General features: G+C 37.7%; 1 protein-coding gene across 4 annotated transcripts; it reads right to left on the bottom strand.

Annotated features, from left to right (window-relative positions):
* Positions 1-41: 41 nt before the first annotated feature.
* DEK (DEK proto-oncogene) lies at positions 42-27847 on the bottom strand. Of its 4 annotated transcripts, none has more exons than XM_068994129.1 (11): positions 27732-27847; positions 27196-27352; positions 23916-24017; positions 23578-23687; positions 22006-22100; positions 20987-21107; positions 16003-16191; positions 5158-5296; positions 4687-4835; positions 1975-2043; positions 42-1538 (listed from the first exon to the last, which is right to left on the bottom strand). In XM_068994129.1, the coding sequence occupies exons 2-11, from the start codon at positions 27341-27343 to the stop codon at positions 1527-1529; spliced, it is 1134 nt and encodes a 377-aa protein (XP_068850230.1). In that variant the 5' UTR covers positions 27344-27352; positions 27732-27847; the 3' UTR covers positions 42-1526. The 4 variants fall into 4 exon arrangements, with proteins under 4 accessions (XP_068850230.1, XP_068850231.1, XP_068850228.1 ...); XM_068994130.1 differs by having other exon boundaries at positions 5158-5293; XM_068994127.1 differs by lacking the exons at positions 42-1538; positions 1975-2043; positions 4687-4835; positions 5158-5296 and adding an exon at positions 12773-13598.

Genomic DNA, 27847 nt, shown 5'->3' with positions numbered 1-27847 from the left:
GACAGAGGTGTTGATTTATTGTTTTTATTGACAAGGTTTATAGGAACAAATCAAGTATTTAAAACCAAAGGCCAGTTCTCAAGTCTCATTTAGTTGTTTATTTCAACCTTTCTTTAATGTCTTAATAACTTTATCAAGAAACAAGTCAAACCTGTGAAAATACCTGTTAGCAGTCAACATATTTTTATAAATTTCTGTACTATGATGCAAAGATATCTTAAACACTCAGTGGTTCATCAAGGGCCTAATTCTCACATAAGCAGCAGTTTTAAAATTCAGAGATTATTTAATAAATTTATTAACACAATCAAAAGACAAAATTAGTCTCATTCAGGAGTGGTCCATGTGTTGATCACCTAGAATCCTGAATGGCCAAAATTTAACACCCCTGATTCTGTGAATATGTTATGTTTCTTTAACATTAGAAATAAGTCCATCACCTTTGAAAAATACTTTGTCAGATACCCACTACTGTCTATACATTATCATCTTCTGGCATTACACTTGATACTTTCGACCATAATTATAAAGGTGGCCAGGTTTCCAGTAAATACCAGCTTTTTATGTGGGCAAAAGCAGTTAAAAATCAGTATATTTATTTGAAGCCAAATGTGCTTCTACTTGATCCAGATCCCCCCAATTTTTGAAGTTTTGATGTGTTGATTTTGGTCTACCCTTAATATAAAATGTATCTACAGACACTTGCAGAGTTAACACTAAAACTATAAACTGATGACACTTCGAGGCAAAGCAGAGAACTATCTATTGCTTCAGTGTTTTCTTCACTAAATTCTGACTTTCACTGCTCCGTCATACCATCTGGTTGAACACTGTCATTTCATAGTTTATAACTGTAAAGATACCTACTTATATGAGTTTAAAAATTGATCTGCACAAAAGAAATTAAAAAACTGTATATACAACAAATTCGTTTTTAAAAATACAAAAATAATATCTGTCACTCCTGTCATGCTGACAATTTTGACATATATATACATGCAGGAGAGAAGTTCCAATTTAGTAATCTGGGCTGCTGAAGCTCATGTATTTTTAACATGAATGAACACACCGTCACTGGTTTTAACACTGACAGACGTGTATTCAAAATATTTTATCTACTAAATACTGCAACAGTCTCTGCATGTATAAATGCCAATTACCATAGTTTCTGTTCTACTTGATTAAAAGTATGACTTAAGCTAATATTGTGCACATACACTAAAAACTACAACAGTTCAAGAATCTATAGTCTTATATAAAGAAATCCAAAATGTACAAAATACAACTATAAAAGCAAGGGACAATTACTGTAGCCATGCAAAAATTGAAACTAAAAACTGCATAAAAATGCAATTTAAAACGGCAAACGCAATTCACCTAACACTTGAGATAAAAAGGTCAGCAGGAAGTTCTACCAACGCTTGCAAAGATTTAGAAAAGGAAATACATTCTCTTTGCTGGTATAATGATATATAAATCAGATCTTTAGCTCCATGGGCATGGGTCATCTGTCTCTGTCCTCTTTCTCAAGAAATCAGCTGTAACAAAAGAGAATGTGGTACACATAAATCAAAACCTCCCTTTATTTTTCAACTTCTACTTTACTACTGTGACCTTGGGAAATCAGCTGGGATCAATAGAAGACTACAGCTACTGTTGATTTTCTCCTGCCTTTAACTGGTGGACAGGAAGGACCATGTGCTCAAGTGGTCTCGTGAGCTCCTTGGAACTGACTGCCTGCCCATGTACACTGAGCCCGTATCTTCATCTGAGGCCAAGTTTTGTCACTAATGTTCTATTTTTAAGCTCTAAAATGGGGATGAAAATTACTATCTTTTCCTATCTATTTTGAGGAAATTTTGAGCAACAAATATTTAGTGACATAAATATTTTGAGAAATATGCAGTGTTTACGTGTAATTTCTTGTGTCTTGTGAGTCCAAAATGATCAAAACTGGGAAAGCTGGATACTTACCTCTTTAACAGTTGTTTTTATGAACTCTTTTCTTTCAGTTAAGTCATAAGCAGGATAATTTTCATATACCTATAGTGAAAAGGGAAAACAAAAGTAGATGTAAAAATCCAAGAACATTCTCTCTTTGGATAATGAAGAAATCTGTGCTATGGACAAAGAGCTACATGTAGCTTTGAACAGTACATGCTAACCACCAATGGTTCATTCACCATGTAGAATTCTGCAGCAAATGAGTAGTTTTAGTAACAGTGTATATACAGCAGAAAATAAACTAGCGTGCAAATATTTTCAGTGTTTTATGTAGCAGGAGTACAGCTGAATTAACAATATACATGCATCAGGAAACCATCTAGAAAGATCTTAGTTAAGTGGATTAAATTCTTTATATTGGTAGGTTACCTGTCATTTTTTAAAGGTATCCTTTTATTTCTTCTCTGTTATAGCATCTAATGCATTTAATTTATGGTTTTCAACTCTGATGAATTTCAGCCTCCACATCACTGCTCCATCCCTTCCCCAAAGCTATTATCACTGAGATCCAGTTATATCTTTGAGTCCACTCCTAAATTTTTAGCCTCTAGATTTCTCAACCTGATACTTGCTGCTTAGTTTCACAATGACTTCTAGTCCTGACCTGCCCATATACACCCGGCTGGCTTCACTCCTATTGTACAATTCAAGGTCAGCAAATGTTTTCTGCAGAAAATGTTTCCAGCTTTCCAATGAGTTTTGGTCACAACTACTCAGCCATGCCACTGCAGCATAAATGCTACTGTAGGCAATACTCAAAGGAGTGGGTATGGCTGTGGTACAATGGCCCACAGGCTGTATTTTGCCAACCTCTGCGAACATGGTCAATCACTTCCATTACTCTAATTGTTTGCCCTTTGTTCTTTCTCTGCAAAACTCCAACCCTTAATTTGTCTAACTATCAATTTTTCTACGGTTAAGTTCTGGAGGAAAATGTAACAAATTTAAAAAGAATGGTCTTTTATCAACCATACTTGAATAAAGTTAAAAAAAGAATGGTCCTGTTAAGTTCGTGGAATTCAACGTCATAGCCTCCCTAGAAATCCCAAGTTCTAATTAGGTCTCCCTTGCATCCTTACCAGCGGCAACTTTATCCCCTTGTGTCCCACACACTTGCTCTCAGTTGAGAAAGCATTACTCTGAATTTCCTCAGCTTTCTAACCTGCCCCTTCTCCAGTTCATGTGTACAGGATCCATCAACAGTTCTGTCTCTACCTTTGCAGGGACCATCTCTCAAGGCTCAGAATATTCAGCTTCTCCTTTCTCACAACTGTCCCTTAGCCTAACACAAGCTTCTACTCTCCCTCCCTGACCTTAGTAAATATTTTATCAGCTTGTATCATTCTCCAATTTAATTACTAACACAGAAACTTTAATTAATTCACTTTCCTATTAATTCTCAAAGGGATAACCCTGGCATCTACCATCCTGCAGAACTGCTATTAGGCGAACAATTCTCTCTGAATTTACAGAGTCCGAAAAAACTCTATGTTCTTCTCACCTGACCTCTCCATGTTATTAATAATCCCCTTAAAATTACATAAATGTGTTCACAAAGTCATTAAAATGAACAGTACTTGTCTTCCTTCAACTTTCCTTTCAGTCATCTTCTCTCAGAGGAAACCAGTTATCAGTTTGCTATTATTCTTCCAGATCTCTAGAAATGAGTTTATATACAAACATATGAACATGTCAAAGGCAATATAGTCTTTCTGTATTTACATAACAGGGAAATACCTGTTTTAAAAACTTGAAAATACCTGGAAGGTTTTTTGATGTTTGAACTGCTACACAGTATTCCAAGAGTATAGATGTACAGTTTAAACACTTCCCTATTGAAGGCCATTTAGGTTGTTTCTGATTTTTCAGTATTACAGACAGGCTGAACATTATTGAAATCATTTTGTGTAGATGTGACTATGTCTTAAAGATAGAGACCTAGAAATGGAATTGCTAGGTTAAAGGGTACTTGCCATTTAAATTTTAACATATTACCTAACTATTCCCCAAAGTTGTTACAATTTATAGAGAATGAGAGTAGATTTCCCTATACCACTTCTAACACCTGTCCCAGGGCCTGATGTGTAGCAGAGGCTCAGCTAATGCTGAATAAATTAGAAAAACAATAATTGATATCTTTAAAAAGTTAGGAATATTCCACCTTTAGTACATTTAACATTTTAGTTTCCTTTTACCCTAAGAAACTAGATTCTAAAATCTAATCTCAATCTAGAATATGGAATCATATTCAAGACTAGATCATTTCCTGAGAAGTATCAGAAGAATTTCACAAAAATTTGAGCTAAGAATCTAACCTGGAATCTAACCTTCTCATTTATCATAGTAGTACTCAAAGTAAGGTGGCCCAAGAGATTTTGCTTGGTTAAACTAACAATCTAAGGATGCATCAATAAAAATTATTTCCAGGTTAGGAAAAAAGATTATTTATTCCTATGCAGTTTGGAATGTATCACTTCAACTTTAGTCACTGTATACATTCTATTGTTTGTTTATAAAATGACTCCAATAGGGCAGAGGTTTTGACTACTTTACTGAAAGTGGTACCCCAGCACCTGCAAGAACAGCTGGCATGTAGTAGTTCTATAAATACTTGTTCAATGAATGAAAGCATGTAAGCCTGAGGGATGGGTAAAAGATTTTTTTCAAATAAAAGGAATTTACCTCTTTGCAAATCTGCTTCATTGTGACTTCCTCCAAGTTAGCACTGGCCAATAATTTCTTTACTGTTTCCTTTAACTCTTCATCTGTAGGAGGTTTCTTCAGTTTTTTAATTAAAGGTTCATCATCTGAACTATCCTCAGATTCACTTTCTAAAAGTAAGATATTTTATGACATGAAAATTTTTTCTTACATAGAAAAGTAAATATTCAGGACAGATTAGGAAAGATTCTATAAGCATTCATCAGATTCTTCGAAAGGTACTAAATTAAAAAAATTATAGATAGCTCTATAGTACCTACAAAACACACACTGAAATTTTTGTCAATTTTGAAAAATTATTAACTACACAAAACTGGTATACTCCCCTCAATGTTCTTCAGTTTACCTATTTTTCATATATGTTTAAAAACCATACTATAGCATATAAGTTGTATCTTTAGGGTTGCTGAAAATCTGTTGTTTCTAACATACCTTTTTTGGAACTATTTTGATTCTTCTTGGTGGTACTGCTATCTGCCTTCTTAACATTAGCACCTTTTACAGATTTTTTACTTTTAGGAGTGGCTTTCTGTTTGGGCTTTTCTCTTTTGGATGTCTTTTTTGGTGGCTGCTGGAAATAAAAACAAAGTATATATATTGATGAGTGATTAACTGCCATTCCTCTACTTTCCACACCCCTCAACAATACTAGAGAGATTTAATTGGTCAATATCACCAGTGAAAAATTATTACTAACTGTCCACTTCTGAGATGAGTAACATTTAAGGAACTTAATTTTATCCCAACACAGGACTAGTCAGGTGAGGTAAAGAATCAAACTTTAAAAATAATAGGTGCTCACATTTCTTACACACTATGGAGAGAAAACTTTATATGCAGAAGACTTTACTCTTGGGGGAAAAAATTATAAAATATAAGTACTGTTAATATTCTATTATTTATTATCAATCTCTCCCAACTAAAAGGTAAGTTCCAACAGAACAAGTATTTTTTTTAACTTTTTGGGTTCACTGATGTATCCCTAACTCCTAGAATAATGCAAAGTAGTTTCTCAATAACTTTTTGTAAACATATGAGGAAATGAAGGCTCAGAGAGGTTTTGTCCAGTCACATGATAAAATAAAGAGCTTCAAACAGATCTCTGGATCTCCGGATAATCTGGATCCTGTTTTCTTAAACACTAAGAGCTAATCAAATAAAAGCAAAATACACACATATGGAGATTAAAATGACAAAATTACAGTTTAAAAAAAAATCTTTAGTGTGTCAATTGCTCAGCTGTGTCTGACTCTTTGCAACCCCACTGACTGCAGCCAGCCAGGCTCCTCTGTCCATGGGATTCTCCAGGCAAGAACCCTGGAGGGGGCGGTCATTACTCTATGTGACAAACTCACGGTAGGAATTCAGTAAAGTATCTTTTTCATAATGTAAGTGCTGGCACAGGGAAACAGTGAAAGCCAAGTAGTAACAAACTGTAGAAACTCATGTGTTTCATCTTGAGCAGAGAGGCAATCAGATAATTCACATCACGTGCTTTAGCCTTACAGGTGCTAAAAACCACTTCAGCTGCCCTGAATATAAGATACTGGGTATAGGAAAAAGATGTTAGGTACTTTGGAAAACAGGGAATCTCAAAAAGACAGACCTTGACATTGCAACAATAGACAATTTTTGGAAGTTAAGGCAAACAAGATCACCTAGGACTTGGGAGGTAATGAAAAGAGGCCCTGGGAAAACTGAGGAGGAAAGTAAAAAACCACACCCACTTAAATTCTACATGACCTTTCAAGTTTTCCTTAGTTCCATTCCCTCTCCTCTACTTAGGAAAATTTCACTCACAAGTCTAAACCTCTCTCAGCAATCACCTTCTCCAAATCTTTCAGCCAATCTGACTAATCGGCAGCCACCACAGTACGTGACCTACAATTTATTTGCTCTGTCGTTATGGAAGATTTTGTGAAGCAGTGAATTAGAATACAGGTTTTTAGAGCCAAACTTCCTGATTCAAGTCCTGACTTCACCAGACAGCAATTCTGAATTCTCAGACAAATCACTTATTCTTCCTGTGTCTGATTCCGCATCTGCATAGTAGAGGTAATAATACTAGACTTGGCTAAATTTAACATTCCCCCACTCCCACATCTTAGACACTGGGATACATTTTACAATCTATATTTAAATGATGCCTTCCAGGCGCTGCAGATTCAACCAACTATTGCCGTATCTGTAGAACTTCTGTGAAGATCAGATGAGTGAATACATAAAAGGCACCGAAGAAAACATTTAACATATTTATGTGTTTCAAAGTGTAGGTATTTACATGTCTGTTCTCCCACTACATTGCAAGTTTCTTAGGGGCCTATCTGATAATCTCCATGAGAAGAGACACCTATCTAATTTAGCTCTGTCCCTAAAAACTACAAGAGCACCTGTCATAAAGTAGCCACTTCAATACTTCTGGCTATGTTCATCTCTGTATCATTTGCAGGATCTGGTTTATCTGTACTCTGAACCCAAAACGTGGTTAAAAATTAAAAGGAAAATGAAAAAGGCATTTGTACACCACTGCTTTCATATACACACGCTCATATGACCTAAAAAAACAAAGCAAAAAAAAAAAAAACAACCCCACAATGACAAACAACTGACATTACTATAAATGAGGAAAATACATCTGTGCAGTTAAGTGAAACAATGCCTTACAGCTAGTAAGAAGCGAGACCCAGTTAGGTCCAGTGTGCCTCCTACTGCACTAGCTGCTAAGAGAGGACCAAAGCAGCTGCAGTTTTCTGTAAGCCACAGGTCAAATTACTGAACTGAACCAGTGCAGCAGGTCAATACCATGATCTAACCCACTGTTACATACAAATGTTACTGATAATAACAAAGAATTAAAAGTGCTGGGAGAAAATACAGAAAGGCAACAAAATGTAACCAAACTCAGTATTAGGGCTATCTCTGGCCCTTTCTTCCAAACTCTGTATGGGCTCCAGGATCATTTCTCTACAATTTTTTTTTTTTTTTGGTGATGCTAAGATGGGCCTTTCATGTAATTCAATTTTGTATTATTTTCTCCAAATCTGTTTCTTTCCTTATGCCAACCTCTCCTGTTTATCCTTTAAGGCTCAGATCAAACTGTTACCTCCTGTGGTTTCCCTCTCTGGATCTTTGCTCCCTACCTGCTCATAGACAGAAATACTCCAGCTTGAGCAAACCACTTTCTTAACTCTTTTTCCCGTACTTGTCCCCTCCTAATCTTTGACCTCTTCCCTCCTGCCAACTAGACTGAACGGCTTAACACCGAGACTCTATCTTGTTTCTTGATCTCCACTGCCAAGTTTAGAAATACCACTTAGCCGTTGCTATGTAATTATTTGGAAAATTGAGATGGGAAAAGATCCTTGGAGACAACTTTTCAAGATCTATTCTAATTCCAAGGTTCTATTTCATTAGAATCACTCTGCTTGCTAAGACATTTTTTTCTATCAATAGCAGCTAGCCAAACTTTTTGATTTTTATTATCAGTCTTTTGGCACAACTTATCTAAATAGACTGTATACTTTAAGAGAGAGAAAAAAAATTAAGGGTGGGGGCTGGGGACCTATGTATTTCTTAAAAGCCCCACAGCTTACTCACCTAGCTATAAACTATGTAAAATGAGAAAAATGTATGGTCTAGGTCTGTCACCAAGCCTTTTCTATGAAGTGCAAATAGTAAATATTTTAGCTTTTGCTGGCCCCTTACGGTCATTGTTGTACAATCTTCCTCTTTTGTCTTTTACAAATATTAAGAAACTGGAAAAATCACCCTTGGCTTCTAGGCTGTATGAAAACTGGATCTGCATACAGGCCATAGTTTGCCAACTCCTGGTCTAGGTCATGAACTACTGGAGACACACAGAAAATAGGCAGAATCAGAGATCAACAGGCTCAAATTTACACCAGCAGACGTGGATATATGCCCATGTTAAACTTTCCTAAAGCTACTGCTTAAAATCAGATTTAGATATAGAGCTGAAGACAGAAGTATATGAACTAGCAGCTCCGGAAAGTTGGATAATTAATATCCAAAGCAAAAAATAAGAATGTACCACCTTCTCTCATGGAGTCAAGACTACACAAGGTACAAGATGTAAAGGACAAGGCACATGGTAGATTCTCAACAGTGTCCTCCTTGCTGTCGTTAGTCATTCAGTTGTGTCTGACTTTCTGTGACCCCTTGGACTGTAGCCCACCACGCTCCCCTATCAGTGAGATTTCTCAGGCAAGAATACTGGAGTGGGTTGCCATTTTCTTCTCCAGGGGATGTTCCTGACCCAGGGGTCAAACCAGGTCTCCTGCACTGCAGGAGGATTCTTTACCGCTGAGCCACTGCAGAAGCCCATCCTCCTTGTTATGCACCAGTAAAGGCTTACTGAAAGACTGGTAGCTCTCCCCACCTAAACAGTCAGTTCTTGGAAGACAGAAGCTATGCCTCTTTTTCTCCACTTAGCAAAATGCTCAGGTAGAATAAGCAATCATTTTGAAGGAACGAGAATGCCGAATCTGTCCCCAGAGGTTGTATTACTCACACAACAAGGCCCAGCATGTGGGTTCCCTATAGTCTGGCTTCAGTGTATACTGCTCTAGCTGCTTTCCTTCTGGACAAACCACCTAACCACAGACACGTGTGTAGTGCCTCTCCATGCCCCATCTCTGTTCACATGTGCAACTTTCTTTTCTATCCCCAAAGTCAATTACAACTGGTTTTCTTCCAACCTCTTCCCAAAGCTTTCCCTCATCAACAGAGAGGCTCTTTCTTTTAAAATCCTGTACCAAGTAGTACTCAAATGATATTTGGGTAGAAAATATCTTCTGTAACCCCAGTAGCACATAGCACACTCTCAATTTATTGAACTGAGCAACTGAAAAGTGATTACATTAAAAACTAAGATCTGGCCTATTTTAAGTCTTTTAAAAAATACTTTGAATATTTTAGTAATTATAATAAACACATTATGTAGCATAAAATGTTGGAAGAACTCATGGCAGTTAACACCTTTTGCATTTAATCAAACAGAAAGTTAAGACTTTGAGTCTTTCAGCAAAATGCACGGAAAAAAATTAGGTGAAAAATGGAAAAAAGTAAAAAAAAAAAAAAAAAAAAAAGCTAGTTTCCAAATTGCGGTTTATTTCTAGATTCTGGCTTGCCATTTCTGAAGATGCTGTGAGTGGTTCAATGAGAACCATCAGTATTGTAGGTGTTTTTGATGCACTAAAGGGAAACAGATAAAAGGGAAACCAACTGCTGCCAGTAATTTCAGACAGTACAATGTACTGTAATCTAATAACCATGAAGGTACAGAAGCAGGGGAATGACACAAGCACTTTTTGAAGGGGGGGCAAAAAAAAACACAAACCCTTGGGAGAAAGCTTACCTATCTTTTATAGGGAGCAGGGCTATTGAAGGAGGGTCTTCAAAAAAGACGCCTGTCACAGAGCCAGAATTCTGTCCTCACAGCAGAAAGGTTGTACTGGGTGAACAGATGAACAAAATAAGCATTAGCTTCTAATACACTATCCTTTTAACAACTTGGCTGAGAAAACTCGAGAACGCCAAGAGTAAAGAATGTGCAAGCCTTGCTCTAACCCACAAGAGGCCAGGAAAGCAAGTTTAACTCTAAAACAAGATTTTATTTTGGTAATTATTCACTTTTGCCTTCCAACAAAACATTCCAATAGTTTATATATTCTGTAATTCCTTTCATCATATGGGGGGGGGTTCTTATTTTTTAAGACATAATTAAGGGCTAAGAAAGCTTTCACGTTCACCCTCCCACCACTACCAAATTCCTCAAATGGTCCAAATGTTCACCAAAACTGTAACTGCAAAATTCTCTGACTGGGTAAACACTGTATGATGGCTCACTCAACATCCCACTTTTTATCTGTCTTCCTCCGACAGACGCAGGAAAGCTAACACCTGGGTCTTTCCAGCTTCCCCTACAGCCAGCGGTGGCCAGGTAATAGTGCTCTGGCCCATGCAATGCACATGGAGATCTCTGGTGAAAAGTATCCTTGCCAGGGGAGAAAACACCAAAAGAAAGCTTTTTGCCCTTCTCTATCTGGCACAGGGACACAATGCCTAAAGGTAAAATAATCTTCCTGAGATCATGAAGTTAAACCGCACACATCAAGACGGGGCTCAGGAGGAGATAGTCCCTAAATTCTTAATACTTTTCTTGAGCCGCTGTCCTGGCCCAGAATTGCCTGTTTGTGGATTCCTTGTCCTGAAAGAAAAAGTAACTCCTGTTTCGGACATTAGTAGTAGGGGTTTGAAGATATTCCTGATGTATTTGGGAATCTTCAGATAAATTCAATACTCACAAAGTAAATATTCACAGTTAGTTTTATACTTTCCTAGACATAAAGAGTGTTTATAAAAACACTAGAAAACAAAAACTGAAGAAGCACTAAGCTAGCTCTTAAGGATCTAAAATATTATTAGAGTTGTCTTCACTAACGTGGAAAGCATCACTTCTCCTTTCTTTGTACTCTTCAGTGAGTTTTCTGTGCTTAAGGTGACACGTAGTGAAAGGCATGCCTAAGCATGGTTTAATCTCATTAATCTTCTCCTAAAAATTCTATTCCAATATGGGAATCAACTGATTTTCATAAGTAATTAAACCTCTATTCTCTTTGTAAAGAAACCTCACGTACCAGTTTCTGCCTGGTTCCAAAATGCTCTTCTACCACCCTGAGTAATAAGCAAATGTCCAAGAGCCAAAATGATAGAGAGGTTTACAACAGCTCTTTTATAAAGAAATTATTACCCAGTCACTCTCAGAAAGAGCATCTTCTTGTTTGAATTAATTCTAAAGAAAAAGAGAATGAAAAATGGTTGTGAGCCCCTCACTGGGTATCACAGAAACAGAGGCACAGGTACAGAGAACCTCAAACAAAGTATTTCAGCAGTTGCTGGCTAACACGCTAAATGTGACATACTTCATATAAAAGACTAAAAAAACAAAAAACCCTGCCAATTCTTTAAGTAGTTTTCAGTGAGTTTAATCCTGTATTTTAAAAATAATAAATTTACTTACAAATTAAGCATCCTGGTCTTTCACACAGCTAAATATGAAAAGGACCGGGTCAATAATACTCAGCCTCACTTAACTGGCTAGTGAACACTATAACTGGAACTGGATGTCTGCTTAAGACTTCTGACTTCAGCAATACGATATAAACTTATTCGATCCAAAGCTCTCAATTTACAGAGGAAAGAAGAAACAAACAAGTTCATTTATTTATTCCAAGAATCTAAAATAGAACAAGAAGTTAATCTTAACAGGGAAAAGTTCTATCTGTGAAGGAACAATTCATTTCAGGAAATAAAAATAAAAAATATCAACAAAGTAATTTTACATGGAAAAATAATCTGCAAAAAAATTTCTATCTATATGCAATCCTCAAATTTTCCCATCTAACAGCAACTCTTCTGTATGGCCTCTTAGAAATAAGAGGTCTTTTCATACTACTGAACAAAAACATCTCCATTTATGAAGTCCCTAATGAGGCTGCCACTTAACTGAGTCTTCAAAAAATAGAAGAAAAAGGGAAAACAAAGTTACTATAGAAATACTATCCTTCCTGCCAGCACTTACCTTTCAAAAGCAACTGGAGCCTTTCACAGTAACGGAATCAACAATAAAGTTTGTGAGAATGGCCCTAAATTTGAAAGTCTTTAAATGAAAAGTAACTGTTTGCGAGATGGTGATTTAACAGGAAAAACAAAGATTTCTCAGTCCAGATTTTACTAGTGTATTTTATGAAGTCTGTCAATACCAGCCCAAGCAGAAAAACCATACAGCATGATGATACAGCTTTTATATTGTGTGACTGTATATTAGGTTGGTTGAAAAGTAACTGTGGTTTCAGACCATAAATTTTAAATCATTATAACTAGGCTCAAACACATCTTTATTAATCAAAATAGAAACCATTACAATCAACACATTTCTGCCAACGAGAAATAAACTTATTCTCGTAGCGTGAAAAAATCCATTCTGTGAGATTCGATGAGTTCCTGGAAAGCACGTTCTGTCTCCTGCTGGTTGTTGAAGAATCTTCCCTGCAAGTTGTCGAGATGCTTGAAGAAGTTGTAGTCAGTCGGCAAGAGATCAGGTGAATATGGTGGATGAGGCAAAACTTTGTAGCCCAATTCTTTCAACTTTTGAAGTGTTAGTTAAGTGCGACATGCAGTCACGTGTTGTCGTGGAAAAGAATCAGGCCCTGTCTGTTGACCACTGCTGGCTGCAGGTGCTGCAGTTTTTGGTGCATCTCATACTTCTCAGGTATGATTTCACCAGGATTCAGAAAGCTGTAGTGGCTCAAACGGGACCACCAAACAATGACCATGACCTTTTTTTGGTGCCTGTGTGGCTTTGGGAAGTGCTTTGGAGCTGCTTTTTGGTCCAGCCACTGAGCTGGTCTTCACCAGTTGTTGAATAAAATCAACTGTTTGTTGCACATCACAATCCGATCAAGAAAATGGTTCATTATTGTTGTGTAGAATAAGAGAGGACAACACTTCAAAAGAAAAACATTTTTATTTTCGGTCAGATCACAAGGCACCCACTTATCAACCTTTTCCACCTTTCCAATTTGTTTCAAATGCCTAATGACCACAGCATGGTCGACGAGCTCTGCAGCAACTTCTTGTGTAGTTTTAAGAGCATCAGTTTTGATGATGGCTTTCAACTGGTCACTGTCATCTTCTGATGATTGGCCACTATGCTCCTCATCTTCAAGGCTCTGCTCTCCTTTGCAAAACTTCTTGAACCACCACTGCACTGTACTTTCATAGGCAGTTCCTGGCCCAAACATGTTGCTGATGTTGTGAGTTGTCTCTGCTGCTTTACAACCCATTTTGAACTTGAATAAAAAAATTGCTCAAATTTGCTTTATGTCTAACAATCATTTCTATAGTCTAAAATAAATATAAACAGCAAGTAATAAGTCATTAGCAAAAAAAGAGTGAGAAATGCATATTAAAATGAGTAATGTAACAACATTTAAGAATGTATTCCAAAAAAAAGTACTCCAATATCGAATGGCAAAGTTCAACAATGTAAAACCGCAATTACTTTTGCACCAACCTAATTCTAAATGTCTGAAAAGCATTTTTGTGTTTTCTTTCCTTTATGGATTTTCATCATTTGACCTGGATTCCTAACAAGACCCTCATTTAAGGCACTGTAGAAAGAAAAGCTCTGATTTGTAGTGGGAGAGTTCCACGTGTGATCCTAATACAACAACCAACATAGCCATGAATCAGGAGTTATCTGCATTCACCGACAGCAACTAACTCTACTCAGAATAAAGGGACAATAATCTGAAGGAAAAAATGAGTATAGAATATCCTCACTTTTAAAGTTACACCTTAGTAATGACAGAAGATTGGATTTAGAAACCTTACATATGATAAAATGTCATCTTAATAATAACAGTAATAGCAGCTAATATTTTACTTAATACTGTGCTATGTACTACTCTAAGTGCTTAATACAACCCTTGGAAGATACTACTACTATTATCCCCATTATACAGATGGGAAATTGAAATACAGAATTTGTAAGTAACTTGCCCAAAGCCAAACAGTGATGATCAGAACATAGCTGGGATTTGAACTCAGTTTCCAAAGACCATGCTCCTAACCATAGTACCTCTATGAAAAAATTAAATGTTTATATTCTAAGACAACTTTTCATGCTTTAAAGCTGCCTTTGAAAAGTTTAATGAATATACATAGTAGATAATCAAAAATGTGTTGAATGAGGAAATCTATTGCAGAATTGCTACTATTACATATTCACATATAACATGTTTTCCTCCCACTTCCTTAAAATCTATTCCATAAAAACCTCAGTGCTCAAATTACTCATCTTCCTCACACCAAAAATATATGAAGATACTATTTATGAAACACCTGCTGGATCTGTACTATTCTTTTTAAAACTAGGAAGTGTTTCATACTTAGCTTTACAGAAGTCTTTATAGAATCTGACGTTAAAACACGCATGGATTTTTAAATACCCAAAGACAAACACAAAGCACAAACCTTTAAAAACATAGTTTACCACATCTTTATTCCAATAAAGTAGCTGTCAACTGAAGGTGATTTTGTCTCCAGGGGACACTTGGCAATGTCTAAAGACACTTTTGGTTTCAACTAAAGGTTGGGGGCAGGGGTGTGCTTACTAGCCTCTAGTAGGCAAACTCTATAATGCCCAAGACAGCCCTCCCTCCACACTGAAAAATCATCTCCACCCAGGTCAAGCCATGTTAATTTAACGAAGTCCCTAAGTAAAACAAGGGAGATTACCCAAACAAGTTCAGTCAGCAAACCACTACTAACAACAGGAAATCATTCCTTGTACCCACTCGTCCTCATCTACTTGGCTCAAGGTACATTTCAGGAAGAGGGTAAGCTAACCCCTTAAATGGTTCAGCAACTCTCTTTCCGAACTCTCTGGAAACTAAGTATTCTCAACATTTCATTGTTGTCTAAGTATTCTCAACATTTCATTGTTGTTAAGTTGCTAAGTCATGTGACTGTTTTGTAACCCCATGGACTGTTGTAGCCTGCCAGGCTCCTCTGTCCATGGTATTTCCCAGGCAAGAATACTGGAGTGGGTTGCTATTTCCTTCTCCAAGGGATCTTCCTGATCCAGGGATTGAACCCGTTATCTCCCGCATTGGTAGGAGTATTCTTTACCACTGAGCCACCATGGACAACATTTTAAAGTCCCAACATTTAAAAAATATTCCCAAATAAAAGAAAATGGCAGGCGTTCCTAAGTGATACAAAATTTGCCCACCAACAAAATAAACTTCAAATGCTGCCAGTTTCATTAAGTAATCCCAAAGTGAGATAAAATGGTGGTCCTTAAATCCCTTTTTTTGCATAAAACAGAATAAAATAGCACAAGTCAATTAAAAAATACTGATATACTATGGAAAAATTCTCCTAAGATCTCTTTTATGGTACTGTCACACACACACCCCCGCCCCGCCTTCATTTACGTACTCTCGTCTACAAGGTCCAGCTCAAATCCAGTCCACACCAACCTCACTCTTCCAACTCTTACACTTTGGCACAGTAATAAAACTAAAATCTCCTTAAGAAAAACAAAGGGTTTACACTTCATCATTTCTGTGTCTTTGGAATTAAAAATCACCAACATGGCATGTATGTGTTTTCTGACCAATCTATTATACAGACTAATATTTAACTCTCCGCATGAAAAGAAATGAGGAAAAAGCGCCAACGTGTTACCTCCTCTTCACTCTCTTTATCTTCATCCTCTGAGGACTCCTCTTTGTTTTTCTTTTCCTCTTCATCACTGCTAGATTCATCTGACAGGATTTCAGGACATTTGGTTCGCTTAGCTTTCCTGGCCATCCCAGAACTGTTCCGTTCCTTTTTGTTGCCTTTGCTAGAACTTTTTTTAGATTTTGGCAATGGCTGCATAAAATAAAAAATACCAGTGAGGTCTTAAGAGAATACCAATGAGATACTACAGTTCCAAGTCAATCACCTGTTTCTGATAACTACCTCTCAACAGCTTCTTTCCTGACACAAGCTTAGCAGCTTTACAGAGTAATATACCTCTAACTTCACCTGTCATGTTAACCTTTTTGCTTGCATTACCAATAGCTTTTCATTTTGTTTAGAACTCTCAACACCCAGGCAAGAGACTCTTCACATACTGATATAGGACTAGAAGTCTGAGTGTACACTGTGTGACATTTAAGACATCTACTTATACTTCATCAGGACAATATTTTCAGTTAGACTCATAATTTATTTCATTCCTATCAACATTAAAACTGTCACTGTCTTCCTGCTTTCCTCCAATCAACAGACTGAGAGACATCATCCATAAAGGAAATAAAACCTCACTTTACACGTCCTGAATTTATGAACCATATATTTTATATTCATATTACCTAGGGGTTCTTCTACTTTCAGTAATGCCAGGATTACAGGATTCTCACTTATGATTTTAAACACCGTAAGTGTTTAAACACAGTAAGCAGTAAGTGTTGAGTATGTTAATTATGAAACTAATTAGGAACTACAAAATAAGTGCCACTGCCATTACTTTGATATTCAATTAAATCTTGCATATTTAAAAAGCAGAGATCACATGAGGAAAATGATTTGATTATATTAACCAACAAATTTAATTTTTAAATGCTTTCTTAGGGGAGTAATTGGTAACTTCAGAAATTGAAAACCATAAAGTAATTTTGCATAAAGATTCTGAAAAAATATACACTAAGGAATTAAAATTATGCGTATCTTTTGTCTTTGTTTTTGCCTATGTTATTTTCTACAATAAGCAGAAACATTAAGGAAAATTCCATAACATAATCTTAAGATACACAATTGTGTACACTTTCTCAGTAACTTTAAGTAGTATCTCTCAGGAATACAACAGAACCACAGCTCCCTTCCCTTCCGGAAACTCTCAGGCTTTGGAGTCACTGTTACCCACACCAAAATTAAGAAGTGGCTGTTTTGTGTAATGTGGCACTTTCAGGCTATCTACAACCCACGGGACAGCCTCCAACTTGCCCAACCTACCCTTCTAAAGGCAGACTGGGAAACAGTCAATCTAGGTGCCTCCAGAAACTAAGTTAGTGAACAAAGATATTTCTCAGAGAGGTTCTCCATAAATCTCCTAGGATAAACATACAGATAATCTCGTTAGGTGAACTACTGCCATTACCAGGAACCAATCCATTTTGATGAATTCTTTGATATGTGTTTGGAGAAAAGCTAACTCTGTCTAAACTCACTACTCATTAAATGAAATCCAAGATATGAATATATTTGAAAAAAGTGATCTCCCTATGTCAGCTCAGGAACCAGATGCAGGTGTTGAGAAAATAATCTGTATGTGAAATCAGTTAAGATGAGAACTGGAATGGGGAGGGGGGGTGCTGGATAAATCTGCACAAGAAAATGAAAGGATGTTTCATCATTCAAGAACCCAATCAAGAAAATTCAACTTCTAAAAATAAATGAAGAGATCTTCATTTTTTTAAACTAATAATATATAAGTGCCTTAGAGTTTCTAAAAATAGTTGAATATATTCATCAGAAACCAGTGTCAAGAGCATCCATCCCTTTGAGGAACAAAATCTAACAAACAAGATAGACGTACAAAAGGAGAGTAAAACAATGTTAAATCAACCCTTTCAAGCACCTTTAAGACTATTCTAGAGCAGAAAAGATGAATACTTGTGACTTTATAGTGTTTTCCTTAAATGATGGAAGCAGATGGTAGCATAGAAAATAGCCTGAGATCGATACCATTAGATTAAGGAGTAATCAACACAGAATCAGATATGAAAAATGGATATTAGAATAAGACATCATTAAAAAAAAGATAAAACAATGGTTCTCAACGTATGGTTCATGGACCCTGGAGTTTCCTGAGACCTTCCCCAAAGCCCTAAAGGTCAGAACTATTTTCATAGTAATACCAAGAGAGTATTTATTTGCTCTTTTCACTGCCCTGACATTTGTAGTGATTGCTTAAGCAACAAAGGTAGGTAGGCAAACCTACTGATACCTCATGGAGCCTGAGGCAGAAACTTGGGTTTGTAGTCATTTCACTCCTCACCACCTCATAACCAACCACACACTAGTCCTTGATGTTGACTCTCAACCTAACCTCTGAGCACATCTCCAGAACGTCCGTACAACAAAATGGGAGGTTCACATACAGTACTCTGGCCCCAGGAGGAAGTTCACGGATTTTCTTGACGAAAAGCATTTGTGCAACTGAGCAGTGAAAATGCCTGGGAAATACCATGGACAGAGGAGCCTGGTGGGCTGCTAGAGTTCACTGGGTTGCAAAGTTAGCTACATTTTTCTCTGGAACATTATTTTTAAAAGGATAATTGAAAAATGATGCCTATTCAGACTTCGTATTTGAAAGACATATTCTGAAAAATGAATGTGAGTCTGTCACCTCAAAAAAAACCCCAAAACACCCCAAACCGACAGCACTTGTTTCCAATGATAAATTTCAAAGTTTCAAGTGCAAATTAAATTTTGGAAAGTTCACCTCCACTATCATGGGCCTGACAGCCTCCCAGTACTTGAAGATTTTTTCCCCCCTTATAATAGTTATGTTAATGAATGTCGTTTTTTGACAGTGAAATGTGCTAACATTTGGAAGATATGCGTAATTCAGGGAATCACTATTTTCCAAATGGAGGGTACCTATCAGAAAATCACACACAGGTAAAAGATCCAAGTTCATTAGCATGATTTTAGATACTACATTACAGCTAACCTTTAAGACTCCGCCCCCCCAACTATGGAGGTTTACTGCTGTATCAAAGGAGACTATCCAAAATTACTGGAAAGGCTTTTTAAAATATCCCCCCTTTTTCTAACTACATAGCTGTGTGAAGTTGGATTTTTTCTTATACTTCAAGCAAAACAATACATTATTGCAACAGAAGGAAATGCAGAAGCAAATGAGAATAGATCTGTCCTAAGTCAAGACACAAACAGATCTGCAAAAACAGAATGTCATTCTTCTCATTAAAATTTTGGAAAGTATAGCTCTTTTTCAGACAAAATATTACTTTTGTTAACATGCAGTGGGCCTGTTGCTATTTTAGAATTTTTCAGTTTTAATTTAGAATACAGTGTATATCAAAATGGGCTTTCCTGGTGGCTCAGTCTCTAAGAATCTGTCTGCAACTAAGGAGACCTGAGTTCAGTCCCTGGGGTAGGAAGATCCCCTGGAGAAGGAAATGGCAACCCATTCCAGCATTCTTGCCTGGGAAATCCCATGGACAGAGGAGCCTGGTGGGCTATCATCTATGGGGTCACAAAGAGTCAGACACGATTCAGGGACTAAGTCACCACTACCCAATATCAAAATAACTCACATAAAACAAAAGCTCTAGAGGTCCTCACTAACTTTAAGAGAGTGATAGGGTCTTGAAGCTAAATACATTTGAAAACCACTGAGGAAAAATTGAATTAAACACATTCCTCATAATTCAGGCGACTTAGTAACTGCTTCTGGGGAAACAGTGTTCAAACTCATCTTTTAGATAAATCAATGAGAATTCCATCCCCATCAACTCTTCAATTTGTAAGCTACATGACAAAAATATCCTTAGGGATCACTGTCCAGCTAATAGCAACAGGACCAAGAGCAGGCAAAAATAAAAGTCCCGGAGTTATTTCCCAGTTTTCTAATCTTAACACCCTTCTCTCCTCACTAATGGACTCTGAGCTCTTAGGCCTTCTAGATCTCTTCTCAATTCTTTCCCATTACGATGAGAATATATGAAAATAACTGCTACAGGACTTAAGCTGAAAAGGCAAGTTCAGATAAATAACACTTCAATTCAGTGATGTCCTTTGCTACTGTTAAACAATTTGGGCAAATCTAATCCAGATTTGAAGCTGAAACTCTCATACTTTGGCCACCTGATGTGAAGAACTGACTCATTGGAAAAGACCCTGATGCTGGGAAAGGCTGAAGGCGGGAGAAGGGGACAACAGAGGATGAGATGGTTGGGTGGCATCACCAACTAAATGGATGTGAGTTTGGGGAAACTCCGGGAGTTGGTGATGGATAGGGAGGCCTGGCGGGCTGCAGTTCATGGGGTCGCAAAGAGTCGGACTGTTACTGAACTGAATCCAGATTTTAGAATAATGGCCAAAACCGTAAGACCATTTCACTCCCCTGTCCAGCTCCTGGGCTCTCTTGATGTTTCTGGAAACCCAACCCAAGAAACTTCAAAAAGCCAGCTTTTTTCACCCCTTTTTCATCACCTTACTCTAGTATCTAGTAAATCTCTGGCTCGAGCACACTACCTTGTCTTTCTGGATCTGATTACAGGCTGTACACCCTCCCTCACCAGCCCAACACTTCCTCCTCAGCCCTATTACTGTTCAAGTGTCTTCTAGATACATAACTGTGGATTCTTTGTATTTCTGTCCCATTTGACATTTAGGTAACAATTATCTATCTTTCTTAATCTTACATCCTTTATGCTTGATAAGGGAGAACACATCTGTATGCCTTCTCTGTTTTCTCTATCAAAATTGTTGCGTGTATGTCAACCAAAGGAAAATTCTTTGAATGTAGAAGATATTACTGAATATTGATAGCAATGTTGCTAACTATTAAAATGTTCATTAAAAAAAAAAGAGAGAGAAAGGAGAGGCTAAAAAGAATTGATTTGTTACTGAAATAGTAAGAATTGATCCTCACTTTGCCAGAAGGCTTTGGATGCATTAAAAAGTTCAAGATCCTTTTCACCAGTTCACTATTTACACCCGATCTCTCCAAGTCAAGAACCTCGCAGATGCTCTTTAACATGGCATTTCTAAATCTGAAACAGAAAACGGAAAAAGCCAATGTGATTACGTACGAAAATTTATAAACATTCTCCACAATATAAAGATAAGAGCTAACCCAACTGGCTCAGCCACAAACATTAAGCAAGCAGCCAGTGTTTCTCTGAATTTTAGAAGCACTCCCAATAATCCTGACTGGTGCATGCACAAAATATAGCCAGGTACTATTATAAACAGAAAACATCATTTACCATTTAAGTTTTAATTGTGGTGTAAGAAAAAACTTACTTCATTCACTAGAAAATTATGTAAAATTTTTCATTACTTAAAATTCACAAACTTGTTAATTCTTGTGGCTGGTGATTAAATACTACATTTCCCCCCGAGTATTCCTACTGACAATGTCTCAAAGAAGGTAATAGGTAATCATATTTAATATTCAAGTTTTAAACTACAGAGGACTTAATAAAAAAGTTTTAACAATGTATCATCTCATTAAAAAAATTGTTTAAAAAGAATATATCATCTTGTCTGCATTAGGGTGGAAATTATTTCTATTAACTTGATTATCTTCAAAGTAGTTTAAATGGCACTTAAAAGTGAGGGAATGGAGTGGCTGACACAGAATAGGAGTGGAAGAGTTTTTACGACATTTACATTCCCTTTGGACCTTCTGAATTTGGAGCTGTGCGAATGATTTACCTCTGTGTATCATTCTTCTAAGGAACAGAAATGTCTTTGAGCTTTCAATAATCTTGATAGCCACTATTTTTCAGAAAGCAAGTTAATAGTTTATGATGACATGGTCTTGGAATTTAAAGCAAAGAAAGAATCAGCAGTCTACTGAAAATGTAAGGGCAGTTATACTTAAATGTTAAAAAAAAAAGCTGAAGCACATTAATCTAAACATGATTATTTATAAAGATAACTTACTTTTTCAACATTTCTTCCTTCTTTTTATACTGGATACTTCCTTTTTCAAACGGAAAGCCACTGAACTGACCCACATTCTTCTTTAAAGAGGACACCTGAAAACGTTTCTCCTATTATTAATGCTACTTATTACCCAGTAATGTAAACAAGAAAAATTTCAAAGCCAACATTTTTCTTTTCACATTTGTCTCCACGTTACAATAGTGGTTTATTCCACATTTTAAAATTCACAATGGAAAAGTGCATTTGTTACTAAAATACTAACATTATAAAATGTTTACAAACTTAATTCTTTGAAAATACCAATTTCAATTAAAATGTATTTCATTTGGGAAATTCCCCGAGTAATTATAAAACCACAATTAAATGTTATCTGATAACACCCAGGGATACGGAAAACTACTACTTAAAAGACACTCTTATTCCCTGGCAGTTCAGTGGTTTTGGCTCCCCGTTCTCACTGTAAAGGCCCAGGTTCATTCTCTGGTTGGAGAATAAATATTCCACAAGCCAGGCAGTGCAGCCAAAATAAATAAATAACTTAAAAAAAAAAAAATTCCTTCCTTAAGTAACATAAGTTACCAGTACTATTAATTTTTCAAATAAGAAAGTCAGGGATTTATTCTTTAAAAAGTAAAGAACAGAGTCCCTCCCAAAGTCAATACCATTTAGCAGTAATGGGACTTGTGTAGATCAGACTATTGTCAAGGTGGAATGAGGTAACACACATGAAAACAAAGCTTACGACGCTTCAGACAGCCAAACAATGTCAAGCTTTACTTTGCCCATGCATAGCCCAAAGCGAAGTGTCCTCAGGTGTATGGAGCACTGAAGTTGTGTGTACAGTATTATGATCAGTAAATGAAACACTGATTTATTTTAACAAACTGCTGGCAAAAAATTATCCCCTGGTTTATCAGATATTTCCTCATAAGGAGACACAATATTCTGTATCGTTTATTCTGAATGGCTAGAAACATTCAAAAAATAAATTTCTTCTAACACAGTTAAAGATCACTAAATCAAAACTTTGATTTCACAATCTGAAATTTTAGTTTGGCTTAAAAACAACTATGGGCTTCCCTGATAGCTCAGTTGGTAAAGAATCTGCCTGCAATGCAGGAGACCCCAGTTCGATTCCTGGGTTGGGAAGATCTGCTGGAGAAGGGATAGGCTACCCACCCCAGTATTCCTGGGCTTCCGTGGCGGCTCAGCTGGTAAAGAATCTGCCCGCAATGCGGGAGACCTGGGTTCGATCCCTGGGCTGGGAAGATCCCTTAGAGAAGAAAGGGTATCGGCTCCAGTATTCTGGCCTGGAGAATTCCATGGACTGTATAGTCCATGAGGTCGAAAAGAGTCGGACACGACTTTCACTTAAAAACAACAATATAAAGAGCTCTGGATGTTACAATACTAATGGCTATATCTAGCTACATTGTATGGAATGGAGATTGATCTAGTTGATTTAGTTCTGGAACTAAAGTCCTTTCCAGAACTAAAATTATGTTCCTGTTGTAAAGTATTTTAACACATAAGTACACTACTAGGTAAAAAGTATAAAAAAGGTCTTACTGTTCCTGGTCTGTTGTAAAGCAGTTTATGGAGATTTCTAAGTTCATCTGTTTTCTTCTTACTCAAAAAGAAATGTATCCTTTCAATTTCACAAAGTTTCTGCCCTTTTCCTAGGGGAGGAAAAAAAAATACCATGTTAAACACCCATTATGTGTTAGAACATTTAATGAGAATTATTTTTAGAGCTTAGTTTACATATAACTTCTGCTCTCACAGGACAAATTAAATTACACCTATAATATATTAGTACTTAATAAACACTAAAAACTAAACATTGCTAACCATCATTTTGTATACTGAGGCATTTTCACTACAGAATGAAAGGAACAGAAACTTACCTTGTGCAATTGTAAATGGCTCTCTTTGTAAAGAAGAGACTTGCATCGTCAACCTCTCTACTTTCTTCTTTTCCCTCTTGCCTTCCACAATGAGGCTCTTTTCTAGAAGTTAATTTAACACTTCTTAAGTAACAAAAAGCTTAAAGGATGTATTATATCAACATGTAGGAGAAAAAAAACTGTAGAAACCTAGTACCCCCTAAGTATGATTTAGAGAAGCAAATGACACAACAGAGGTGAAAATACTTGGTAAGTTAGTATCATCACTGAAATTTTAAAAATGTAATATTTTATCGACCTGGCCAACTTAACAGAGGAACTGGTGCTTCAAAAAAAAAAAAAAAAATCAGAAAGCAAACAAACTTTTATCTAGCTACAATTATTGCTACAGAAGTCAAGTTTTGAAAAATCACCAATATGCTCATTAACCTACAATTTGATTAGACATATTCTATTTATTGGGATTCCGTTTACTGTCCATCAGAAAACAGCAAGTTAAAATTGAGATAAAAGAATTTCAAGAGATATCCAAGGAAAGCAGTAATTTAGTAAGCTGATAGAAGAAAGAAAAAGAAGAACAATAAGACAGAGCACCCAGGTTAGTTACTACAGCTAGGGTAAAATTCTGCAAGTTAACATTTAAGGCAATCAACTGGGATGCCATTACTTTGTAATTCAATAAATGATATTCATAATAATGGTCATAAAACCTTGGGAAAAAAGTTTTGCAATGTTTAGTCTGGACTGCATTTTTTTAAGCTAGGTAGTATATACTTTAACACTTAAAATATTAAGCTGGATTTTCTAAAACCCATTTATTTTCTGACTGAGATAAACTCAGACAAATAAGAGGACGCTACATATTGTTAGAAGGCCTTCCATTCATTCACCTGAATGCCTGTTTTGTGCAAAGCTGCACTAGATACTAAGTGGGCATCAACAGAGGATTAAGAAATTGAGGGACTCCCCTGGTGGTCCAGTGGCTAAGACTCTGAGTTCTCAATGCTGGGACCCTGGGTTTGATCCCTGGTTGGGGAACTAGATCCCACATGCCACAACTAAGATCATGTGCAGCCAAATAAAGAAATAAAAATAATATTAAAAAAAGAAATTGAATATTTCCTGAAAAGAGACTATATCTACTAGAGTCTAGGAGACTCAAATATACTCCAAAGAAGATAATACACTTCAAGAAAGATAAAATTGAAGTTCTGTGAGTTGATGAAAGAGTCATTGTTTTAGGATTATGGAAAAAGGATCAAAACATTGGAGCTGGCTTTGAAGGACAGGCAAGATCTGCAGATGTAACGCTCAGCCCACAAATTAAAAAAAAAAAAAAAAAAGGGACTCCAGCAGGTGTGCTCTGGCCATGGCGTGTATTAGCTGAACGAAGAATGGACAGACAGCACTCTAAAGCAACTCTGAAGATCACCCGGCTTTCCTTCCCTGAATGATTTATGTCCTTTACTGGCTGTTGATTACCATCTATAAGCTAATGACTTCCCTGGTCTACCTCCAGTCCAGAGCATTCTCTTGAGCTTCATACTGTCAACTGGACAGCTCCACTTCATGTCCTACAGGCGCCAAACTCAATGCACCCAAAACAGAAGTCATAATCATCTCCACTCACTCACCTTCGTGAATTCTACTTTTCAGAAAATGGTAGTATAATCTACCCAGCTGCCAACGACAGAAACCTCGAAGTCATCTTTTATGAGGCATCTCCTGCCACCTTTCCCCTCACTCCCCAAACCGCTGCCAAGTCAAGTCAATTCCACACCTTATTTGGCACAAATTTCAGTGCCGTGTTTCTAGATGCCTCACTAGTAGTTATATTTTCAGGGCTAAGTAGGATAAAAACATCCTCCATTTAAATTGTCACACAAACTCTTCAGAGGAGGAAAAGAGAACAGTAACAAATTTAAGACAACTACAAAACTGCCTGGGCAATTTTTTTTTTTTTTAACTTTCATGTTTAAAAAAAAAAACCCACAATTTGAACTATCAATCTCCCAAGCATTACTGTACTGGTCATTTATAGTGCCTTTATTGAACACATGACTTCTATAATTTTTTCCTGACATGAAGAAATTCATCATCTCATTGGTATCCAAAAGCAAAAACTGCAGGAAAAAGTGCTGAGAAAGTCTTGGACTAGCAGTGAGATACTGCAGCCAATTTTCAGTTATTACATTATGAATAATTTAAAATTAATCCGTATTTTTCTCCTAAGCGTTTCTGTACTTAAATGCAAACATGCTTCCCTTCTTAGAGTACCTACCACTTGAGACAAACAAAAAAGCACACTGAGTAATCTCAACCCAGATTGTATTCATAAAATGCTGATTATGGACTGGTGTAGGCTTGGAAAAAAACAAAACAGTGAAACCTGGGTTTGGGACGAAAATCTCAAACCTCTTCCCAAGTTTGGCTGAGTTGTAATCAAGTATTAAATAAATCCAGATTGGGCTAATATCATCAAGGAATGCTAAGATCTCTGACACGGAGTTTTAAGTGGCTGGAAACATTTCATGAAGCTGGCATACCTCAAGACTGACCGCAGGACCACTCCTCGATTCTGTAAGGTTCTCCCCGTTTCAAGCGTCCAGTCACATAGATCACTACTGTTCTCCCTCTACACCAAAACTGAGACAACTCTGAGCTCTTTATTTTAACTTTCTTTTCACAGTTCACTGCTTTCGTACTCTATTTTAAGGAGCAACCGCTTTCACCGGTGTTTCCCCGTGAAAGTAACTCTCCTAAGCCTCTGAAACGAAGGTCTGCTTAAGTTCAACAAATATACTCGAACGATTAAAATATTTCCAGGTCTAGCATTAACAACTTCTTCAATTCTTACTGTCAGAGACTTACAATTTCGAAATGCAAAGGATGTGTACTGAAGAGCAAAAGTAAAAGATTACCGTAGTACCCCAAGGCCAGCAGTTAAAAAAAAGCAAAAAAACAGATCTGAAACTTAGAAACTTCCTGTCAAACAGTGCAATGTTATGAACGTCTGTTGCTGGTGAAAAGTAAACTACACTCCGAAATAACAACGGAATGAGGATTTTGTTCTTTTTAAAATAGAATTCACAAAGTTATTTTCTCCGCTGCTGCTCGGATCGCGCGCACACACAGACAAACCCCAGATAATTCCACATTCTTACTGAAAAAAAAATAATAATAATAATCGCTCCTACTGAGCGTCTGTAAGTGCACAAAGAGCCAGAAAAAGCGTTTTCGGTACAATCCATCACTAGGAAAGACGACGTCCTGTCCCCACCTTTCTCTTCCTCCTCCTCCTCCTCCTCGTCGTCGTCCTCGTCCTCCTCTTCACTTTCCTCTCTCGGGCCGGGCATGTCGGGCTCTTTTTCGGACGCGGGCTGGGCGGGGGCTGCCTCTCCCTCCGCAGCTGTGCCCGAGGAGGACATGCTGTGGACCTGCGGGCGCGGAGGACACCAAACCCCTTGGCTCGGTCTCCCCTCGCCCCCGGCCGCCCCGACCGGCCGGCCCACCCTGCGCAGCCCCAGGGAGCCGCGAGGAGCCCGGACCTCAAAGTTTGCCTCCCCGCGTATCCGGGACGACTGCGCTCACTCCCCCGGGGGGCGGCTTTTCTCTCTGGCCCCGCGGACCGTCGCGCGTGCCGAGGCGGGAAAGCGCGGGCGCCGCGCCGCCCCTCCCACCGCCCGGCCCCGCGCCGCCCGCCGCCCCGCGTCCCCTCCCCTCCCCCCGCCCCAGGCCGCCGTCCAAATGGCCGCGGAGGTGCGGGCGGGGCCCCGCGCGCCCTCTCGGCCTCCCCTCGGCCGAAGCGGCCCTCACCGCGGGTCCTGGCGGCCACGGGCCTGGCGCGCGAGGGCACGAAGAGGCTCCCGGAGGCGGCGACGGGCGCCGAGGAGGACGCGCACGGGCCGCTCGCTGGCGTGACGCTCGCGCCG

Source organism: Capricornis sumatraensis, chromosome 22, assembly GCF_032405125.1.
Source record: "Capricornis sumatraensis isolate serow.1 chromosome 22, serow.2, whole genome shotgun sequence".
Taxonomy (NCBI): Eukaryota; Metazoa; Chordata; class Mammalia; order Artiodactyla; family Bovidae; genus Capricornis; species Capricornis sumatraensis.
This window is presented reverse-complemented; position numbering and strand designations above follow the sequence as displayed.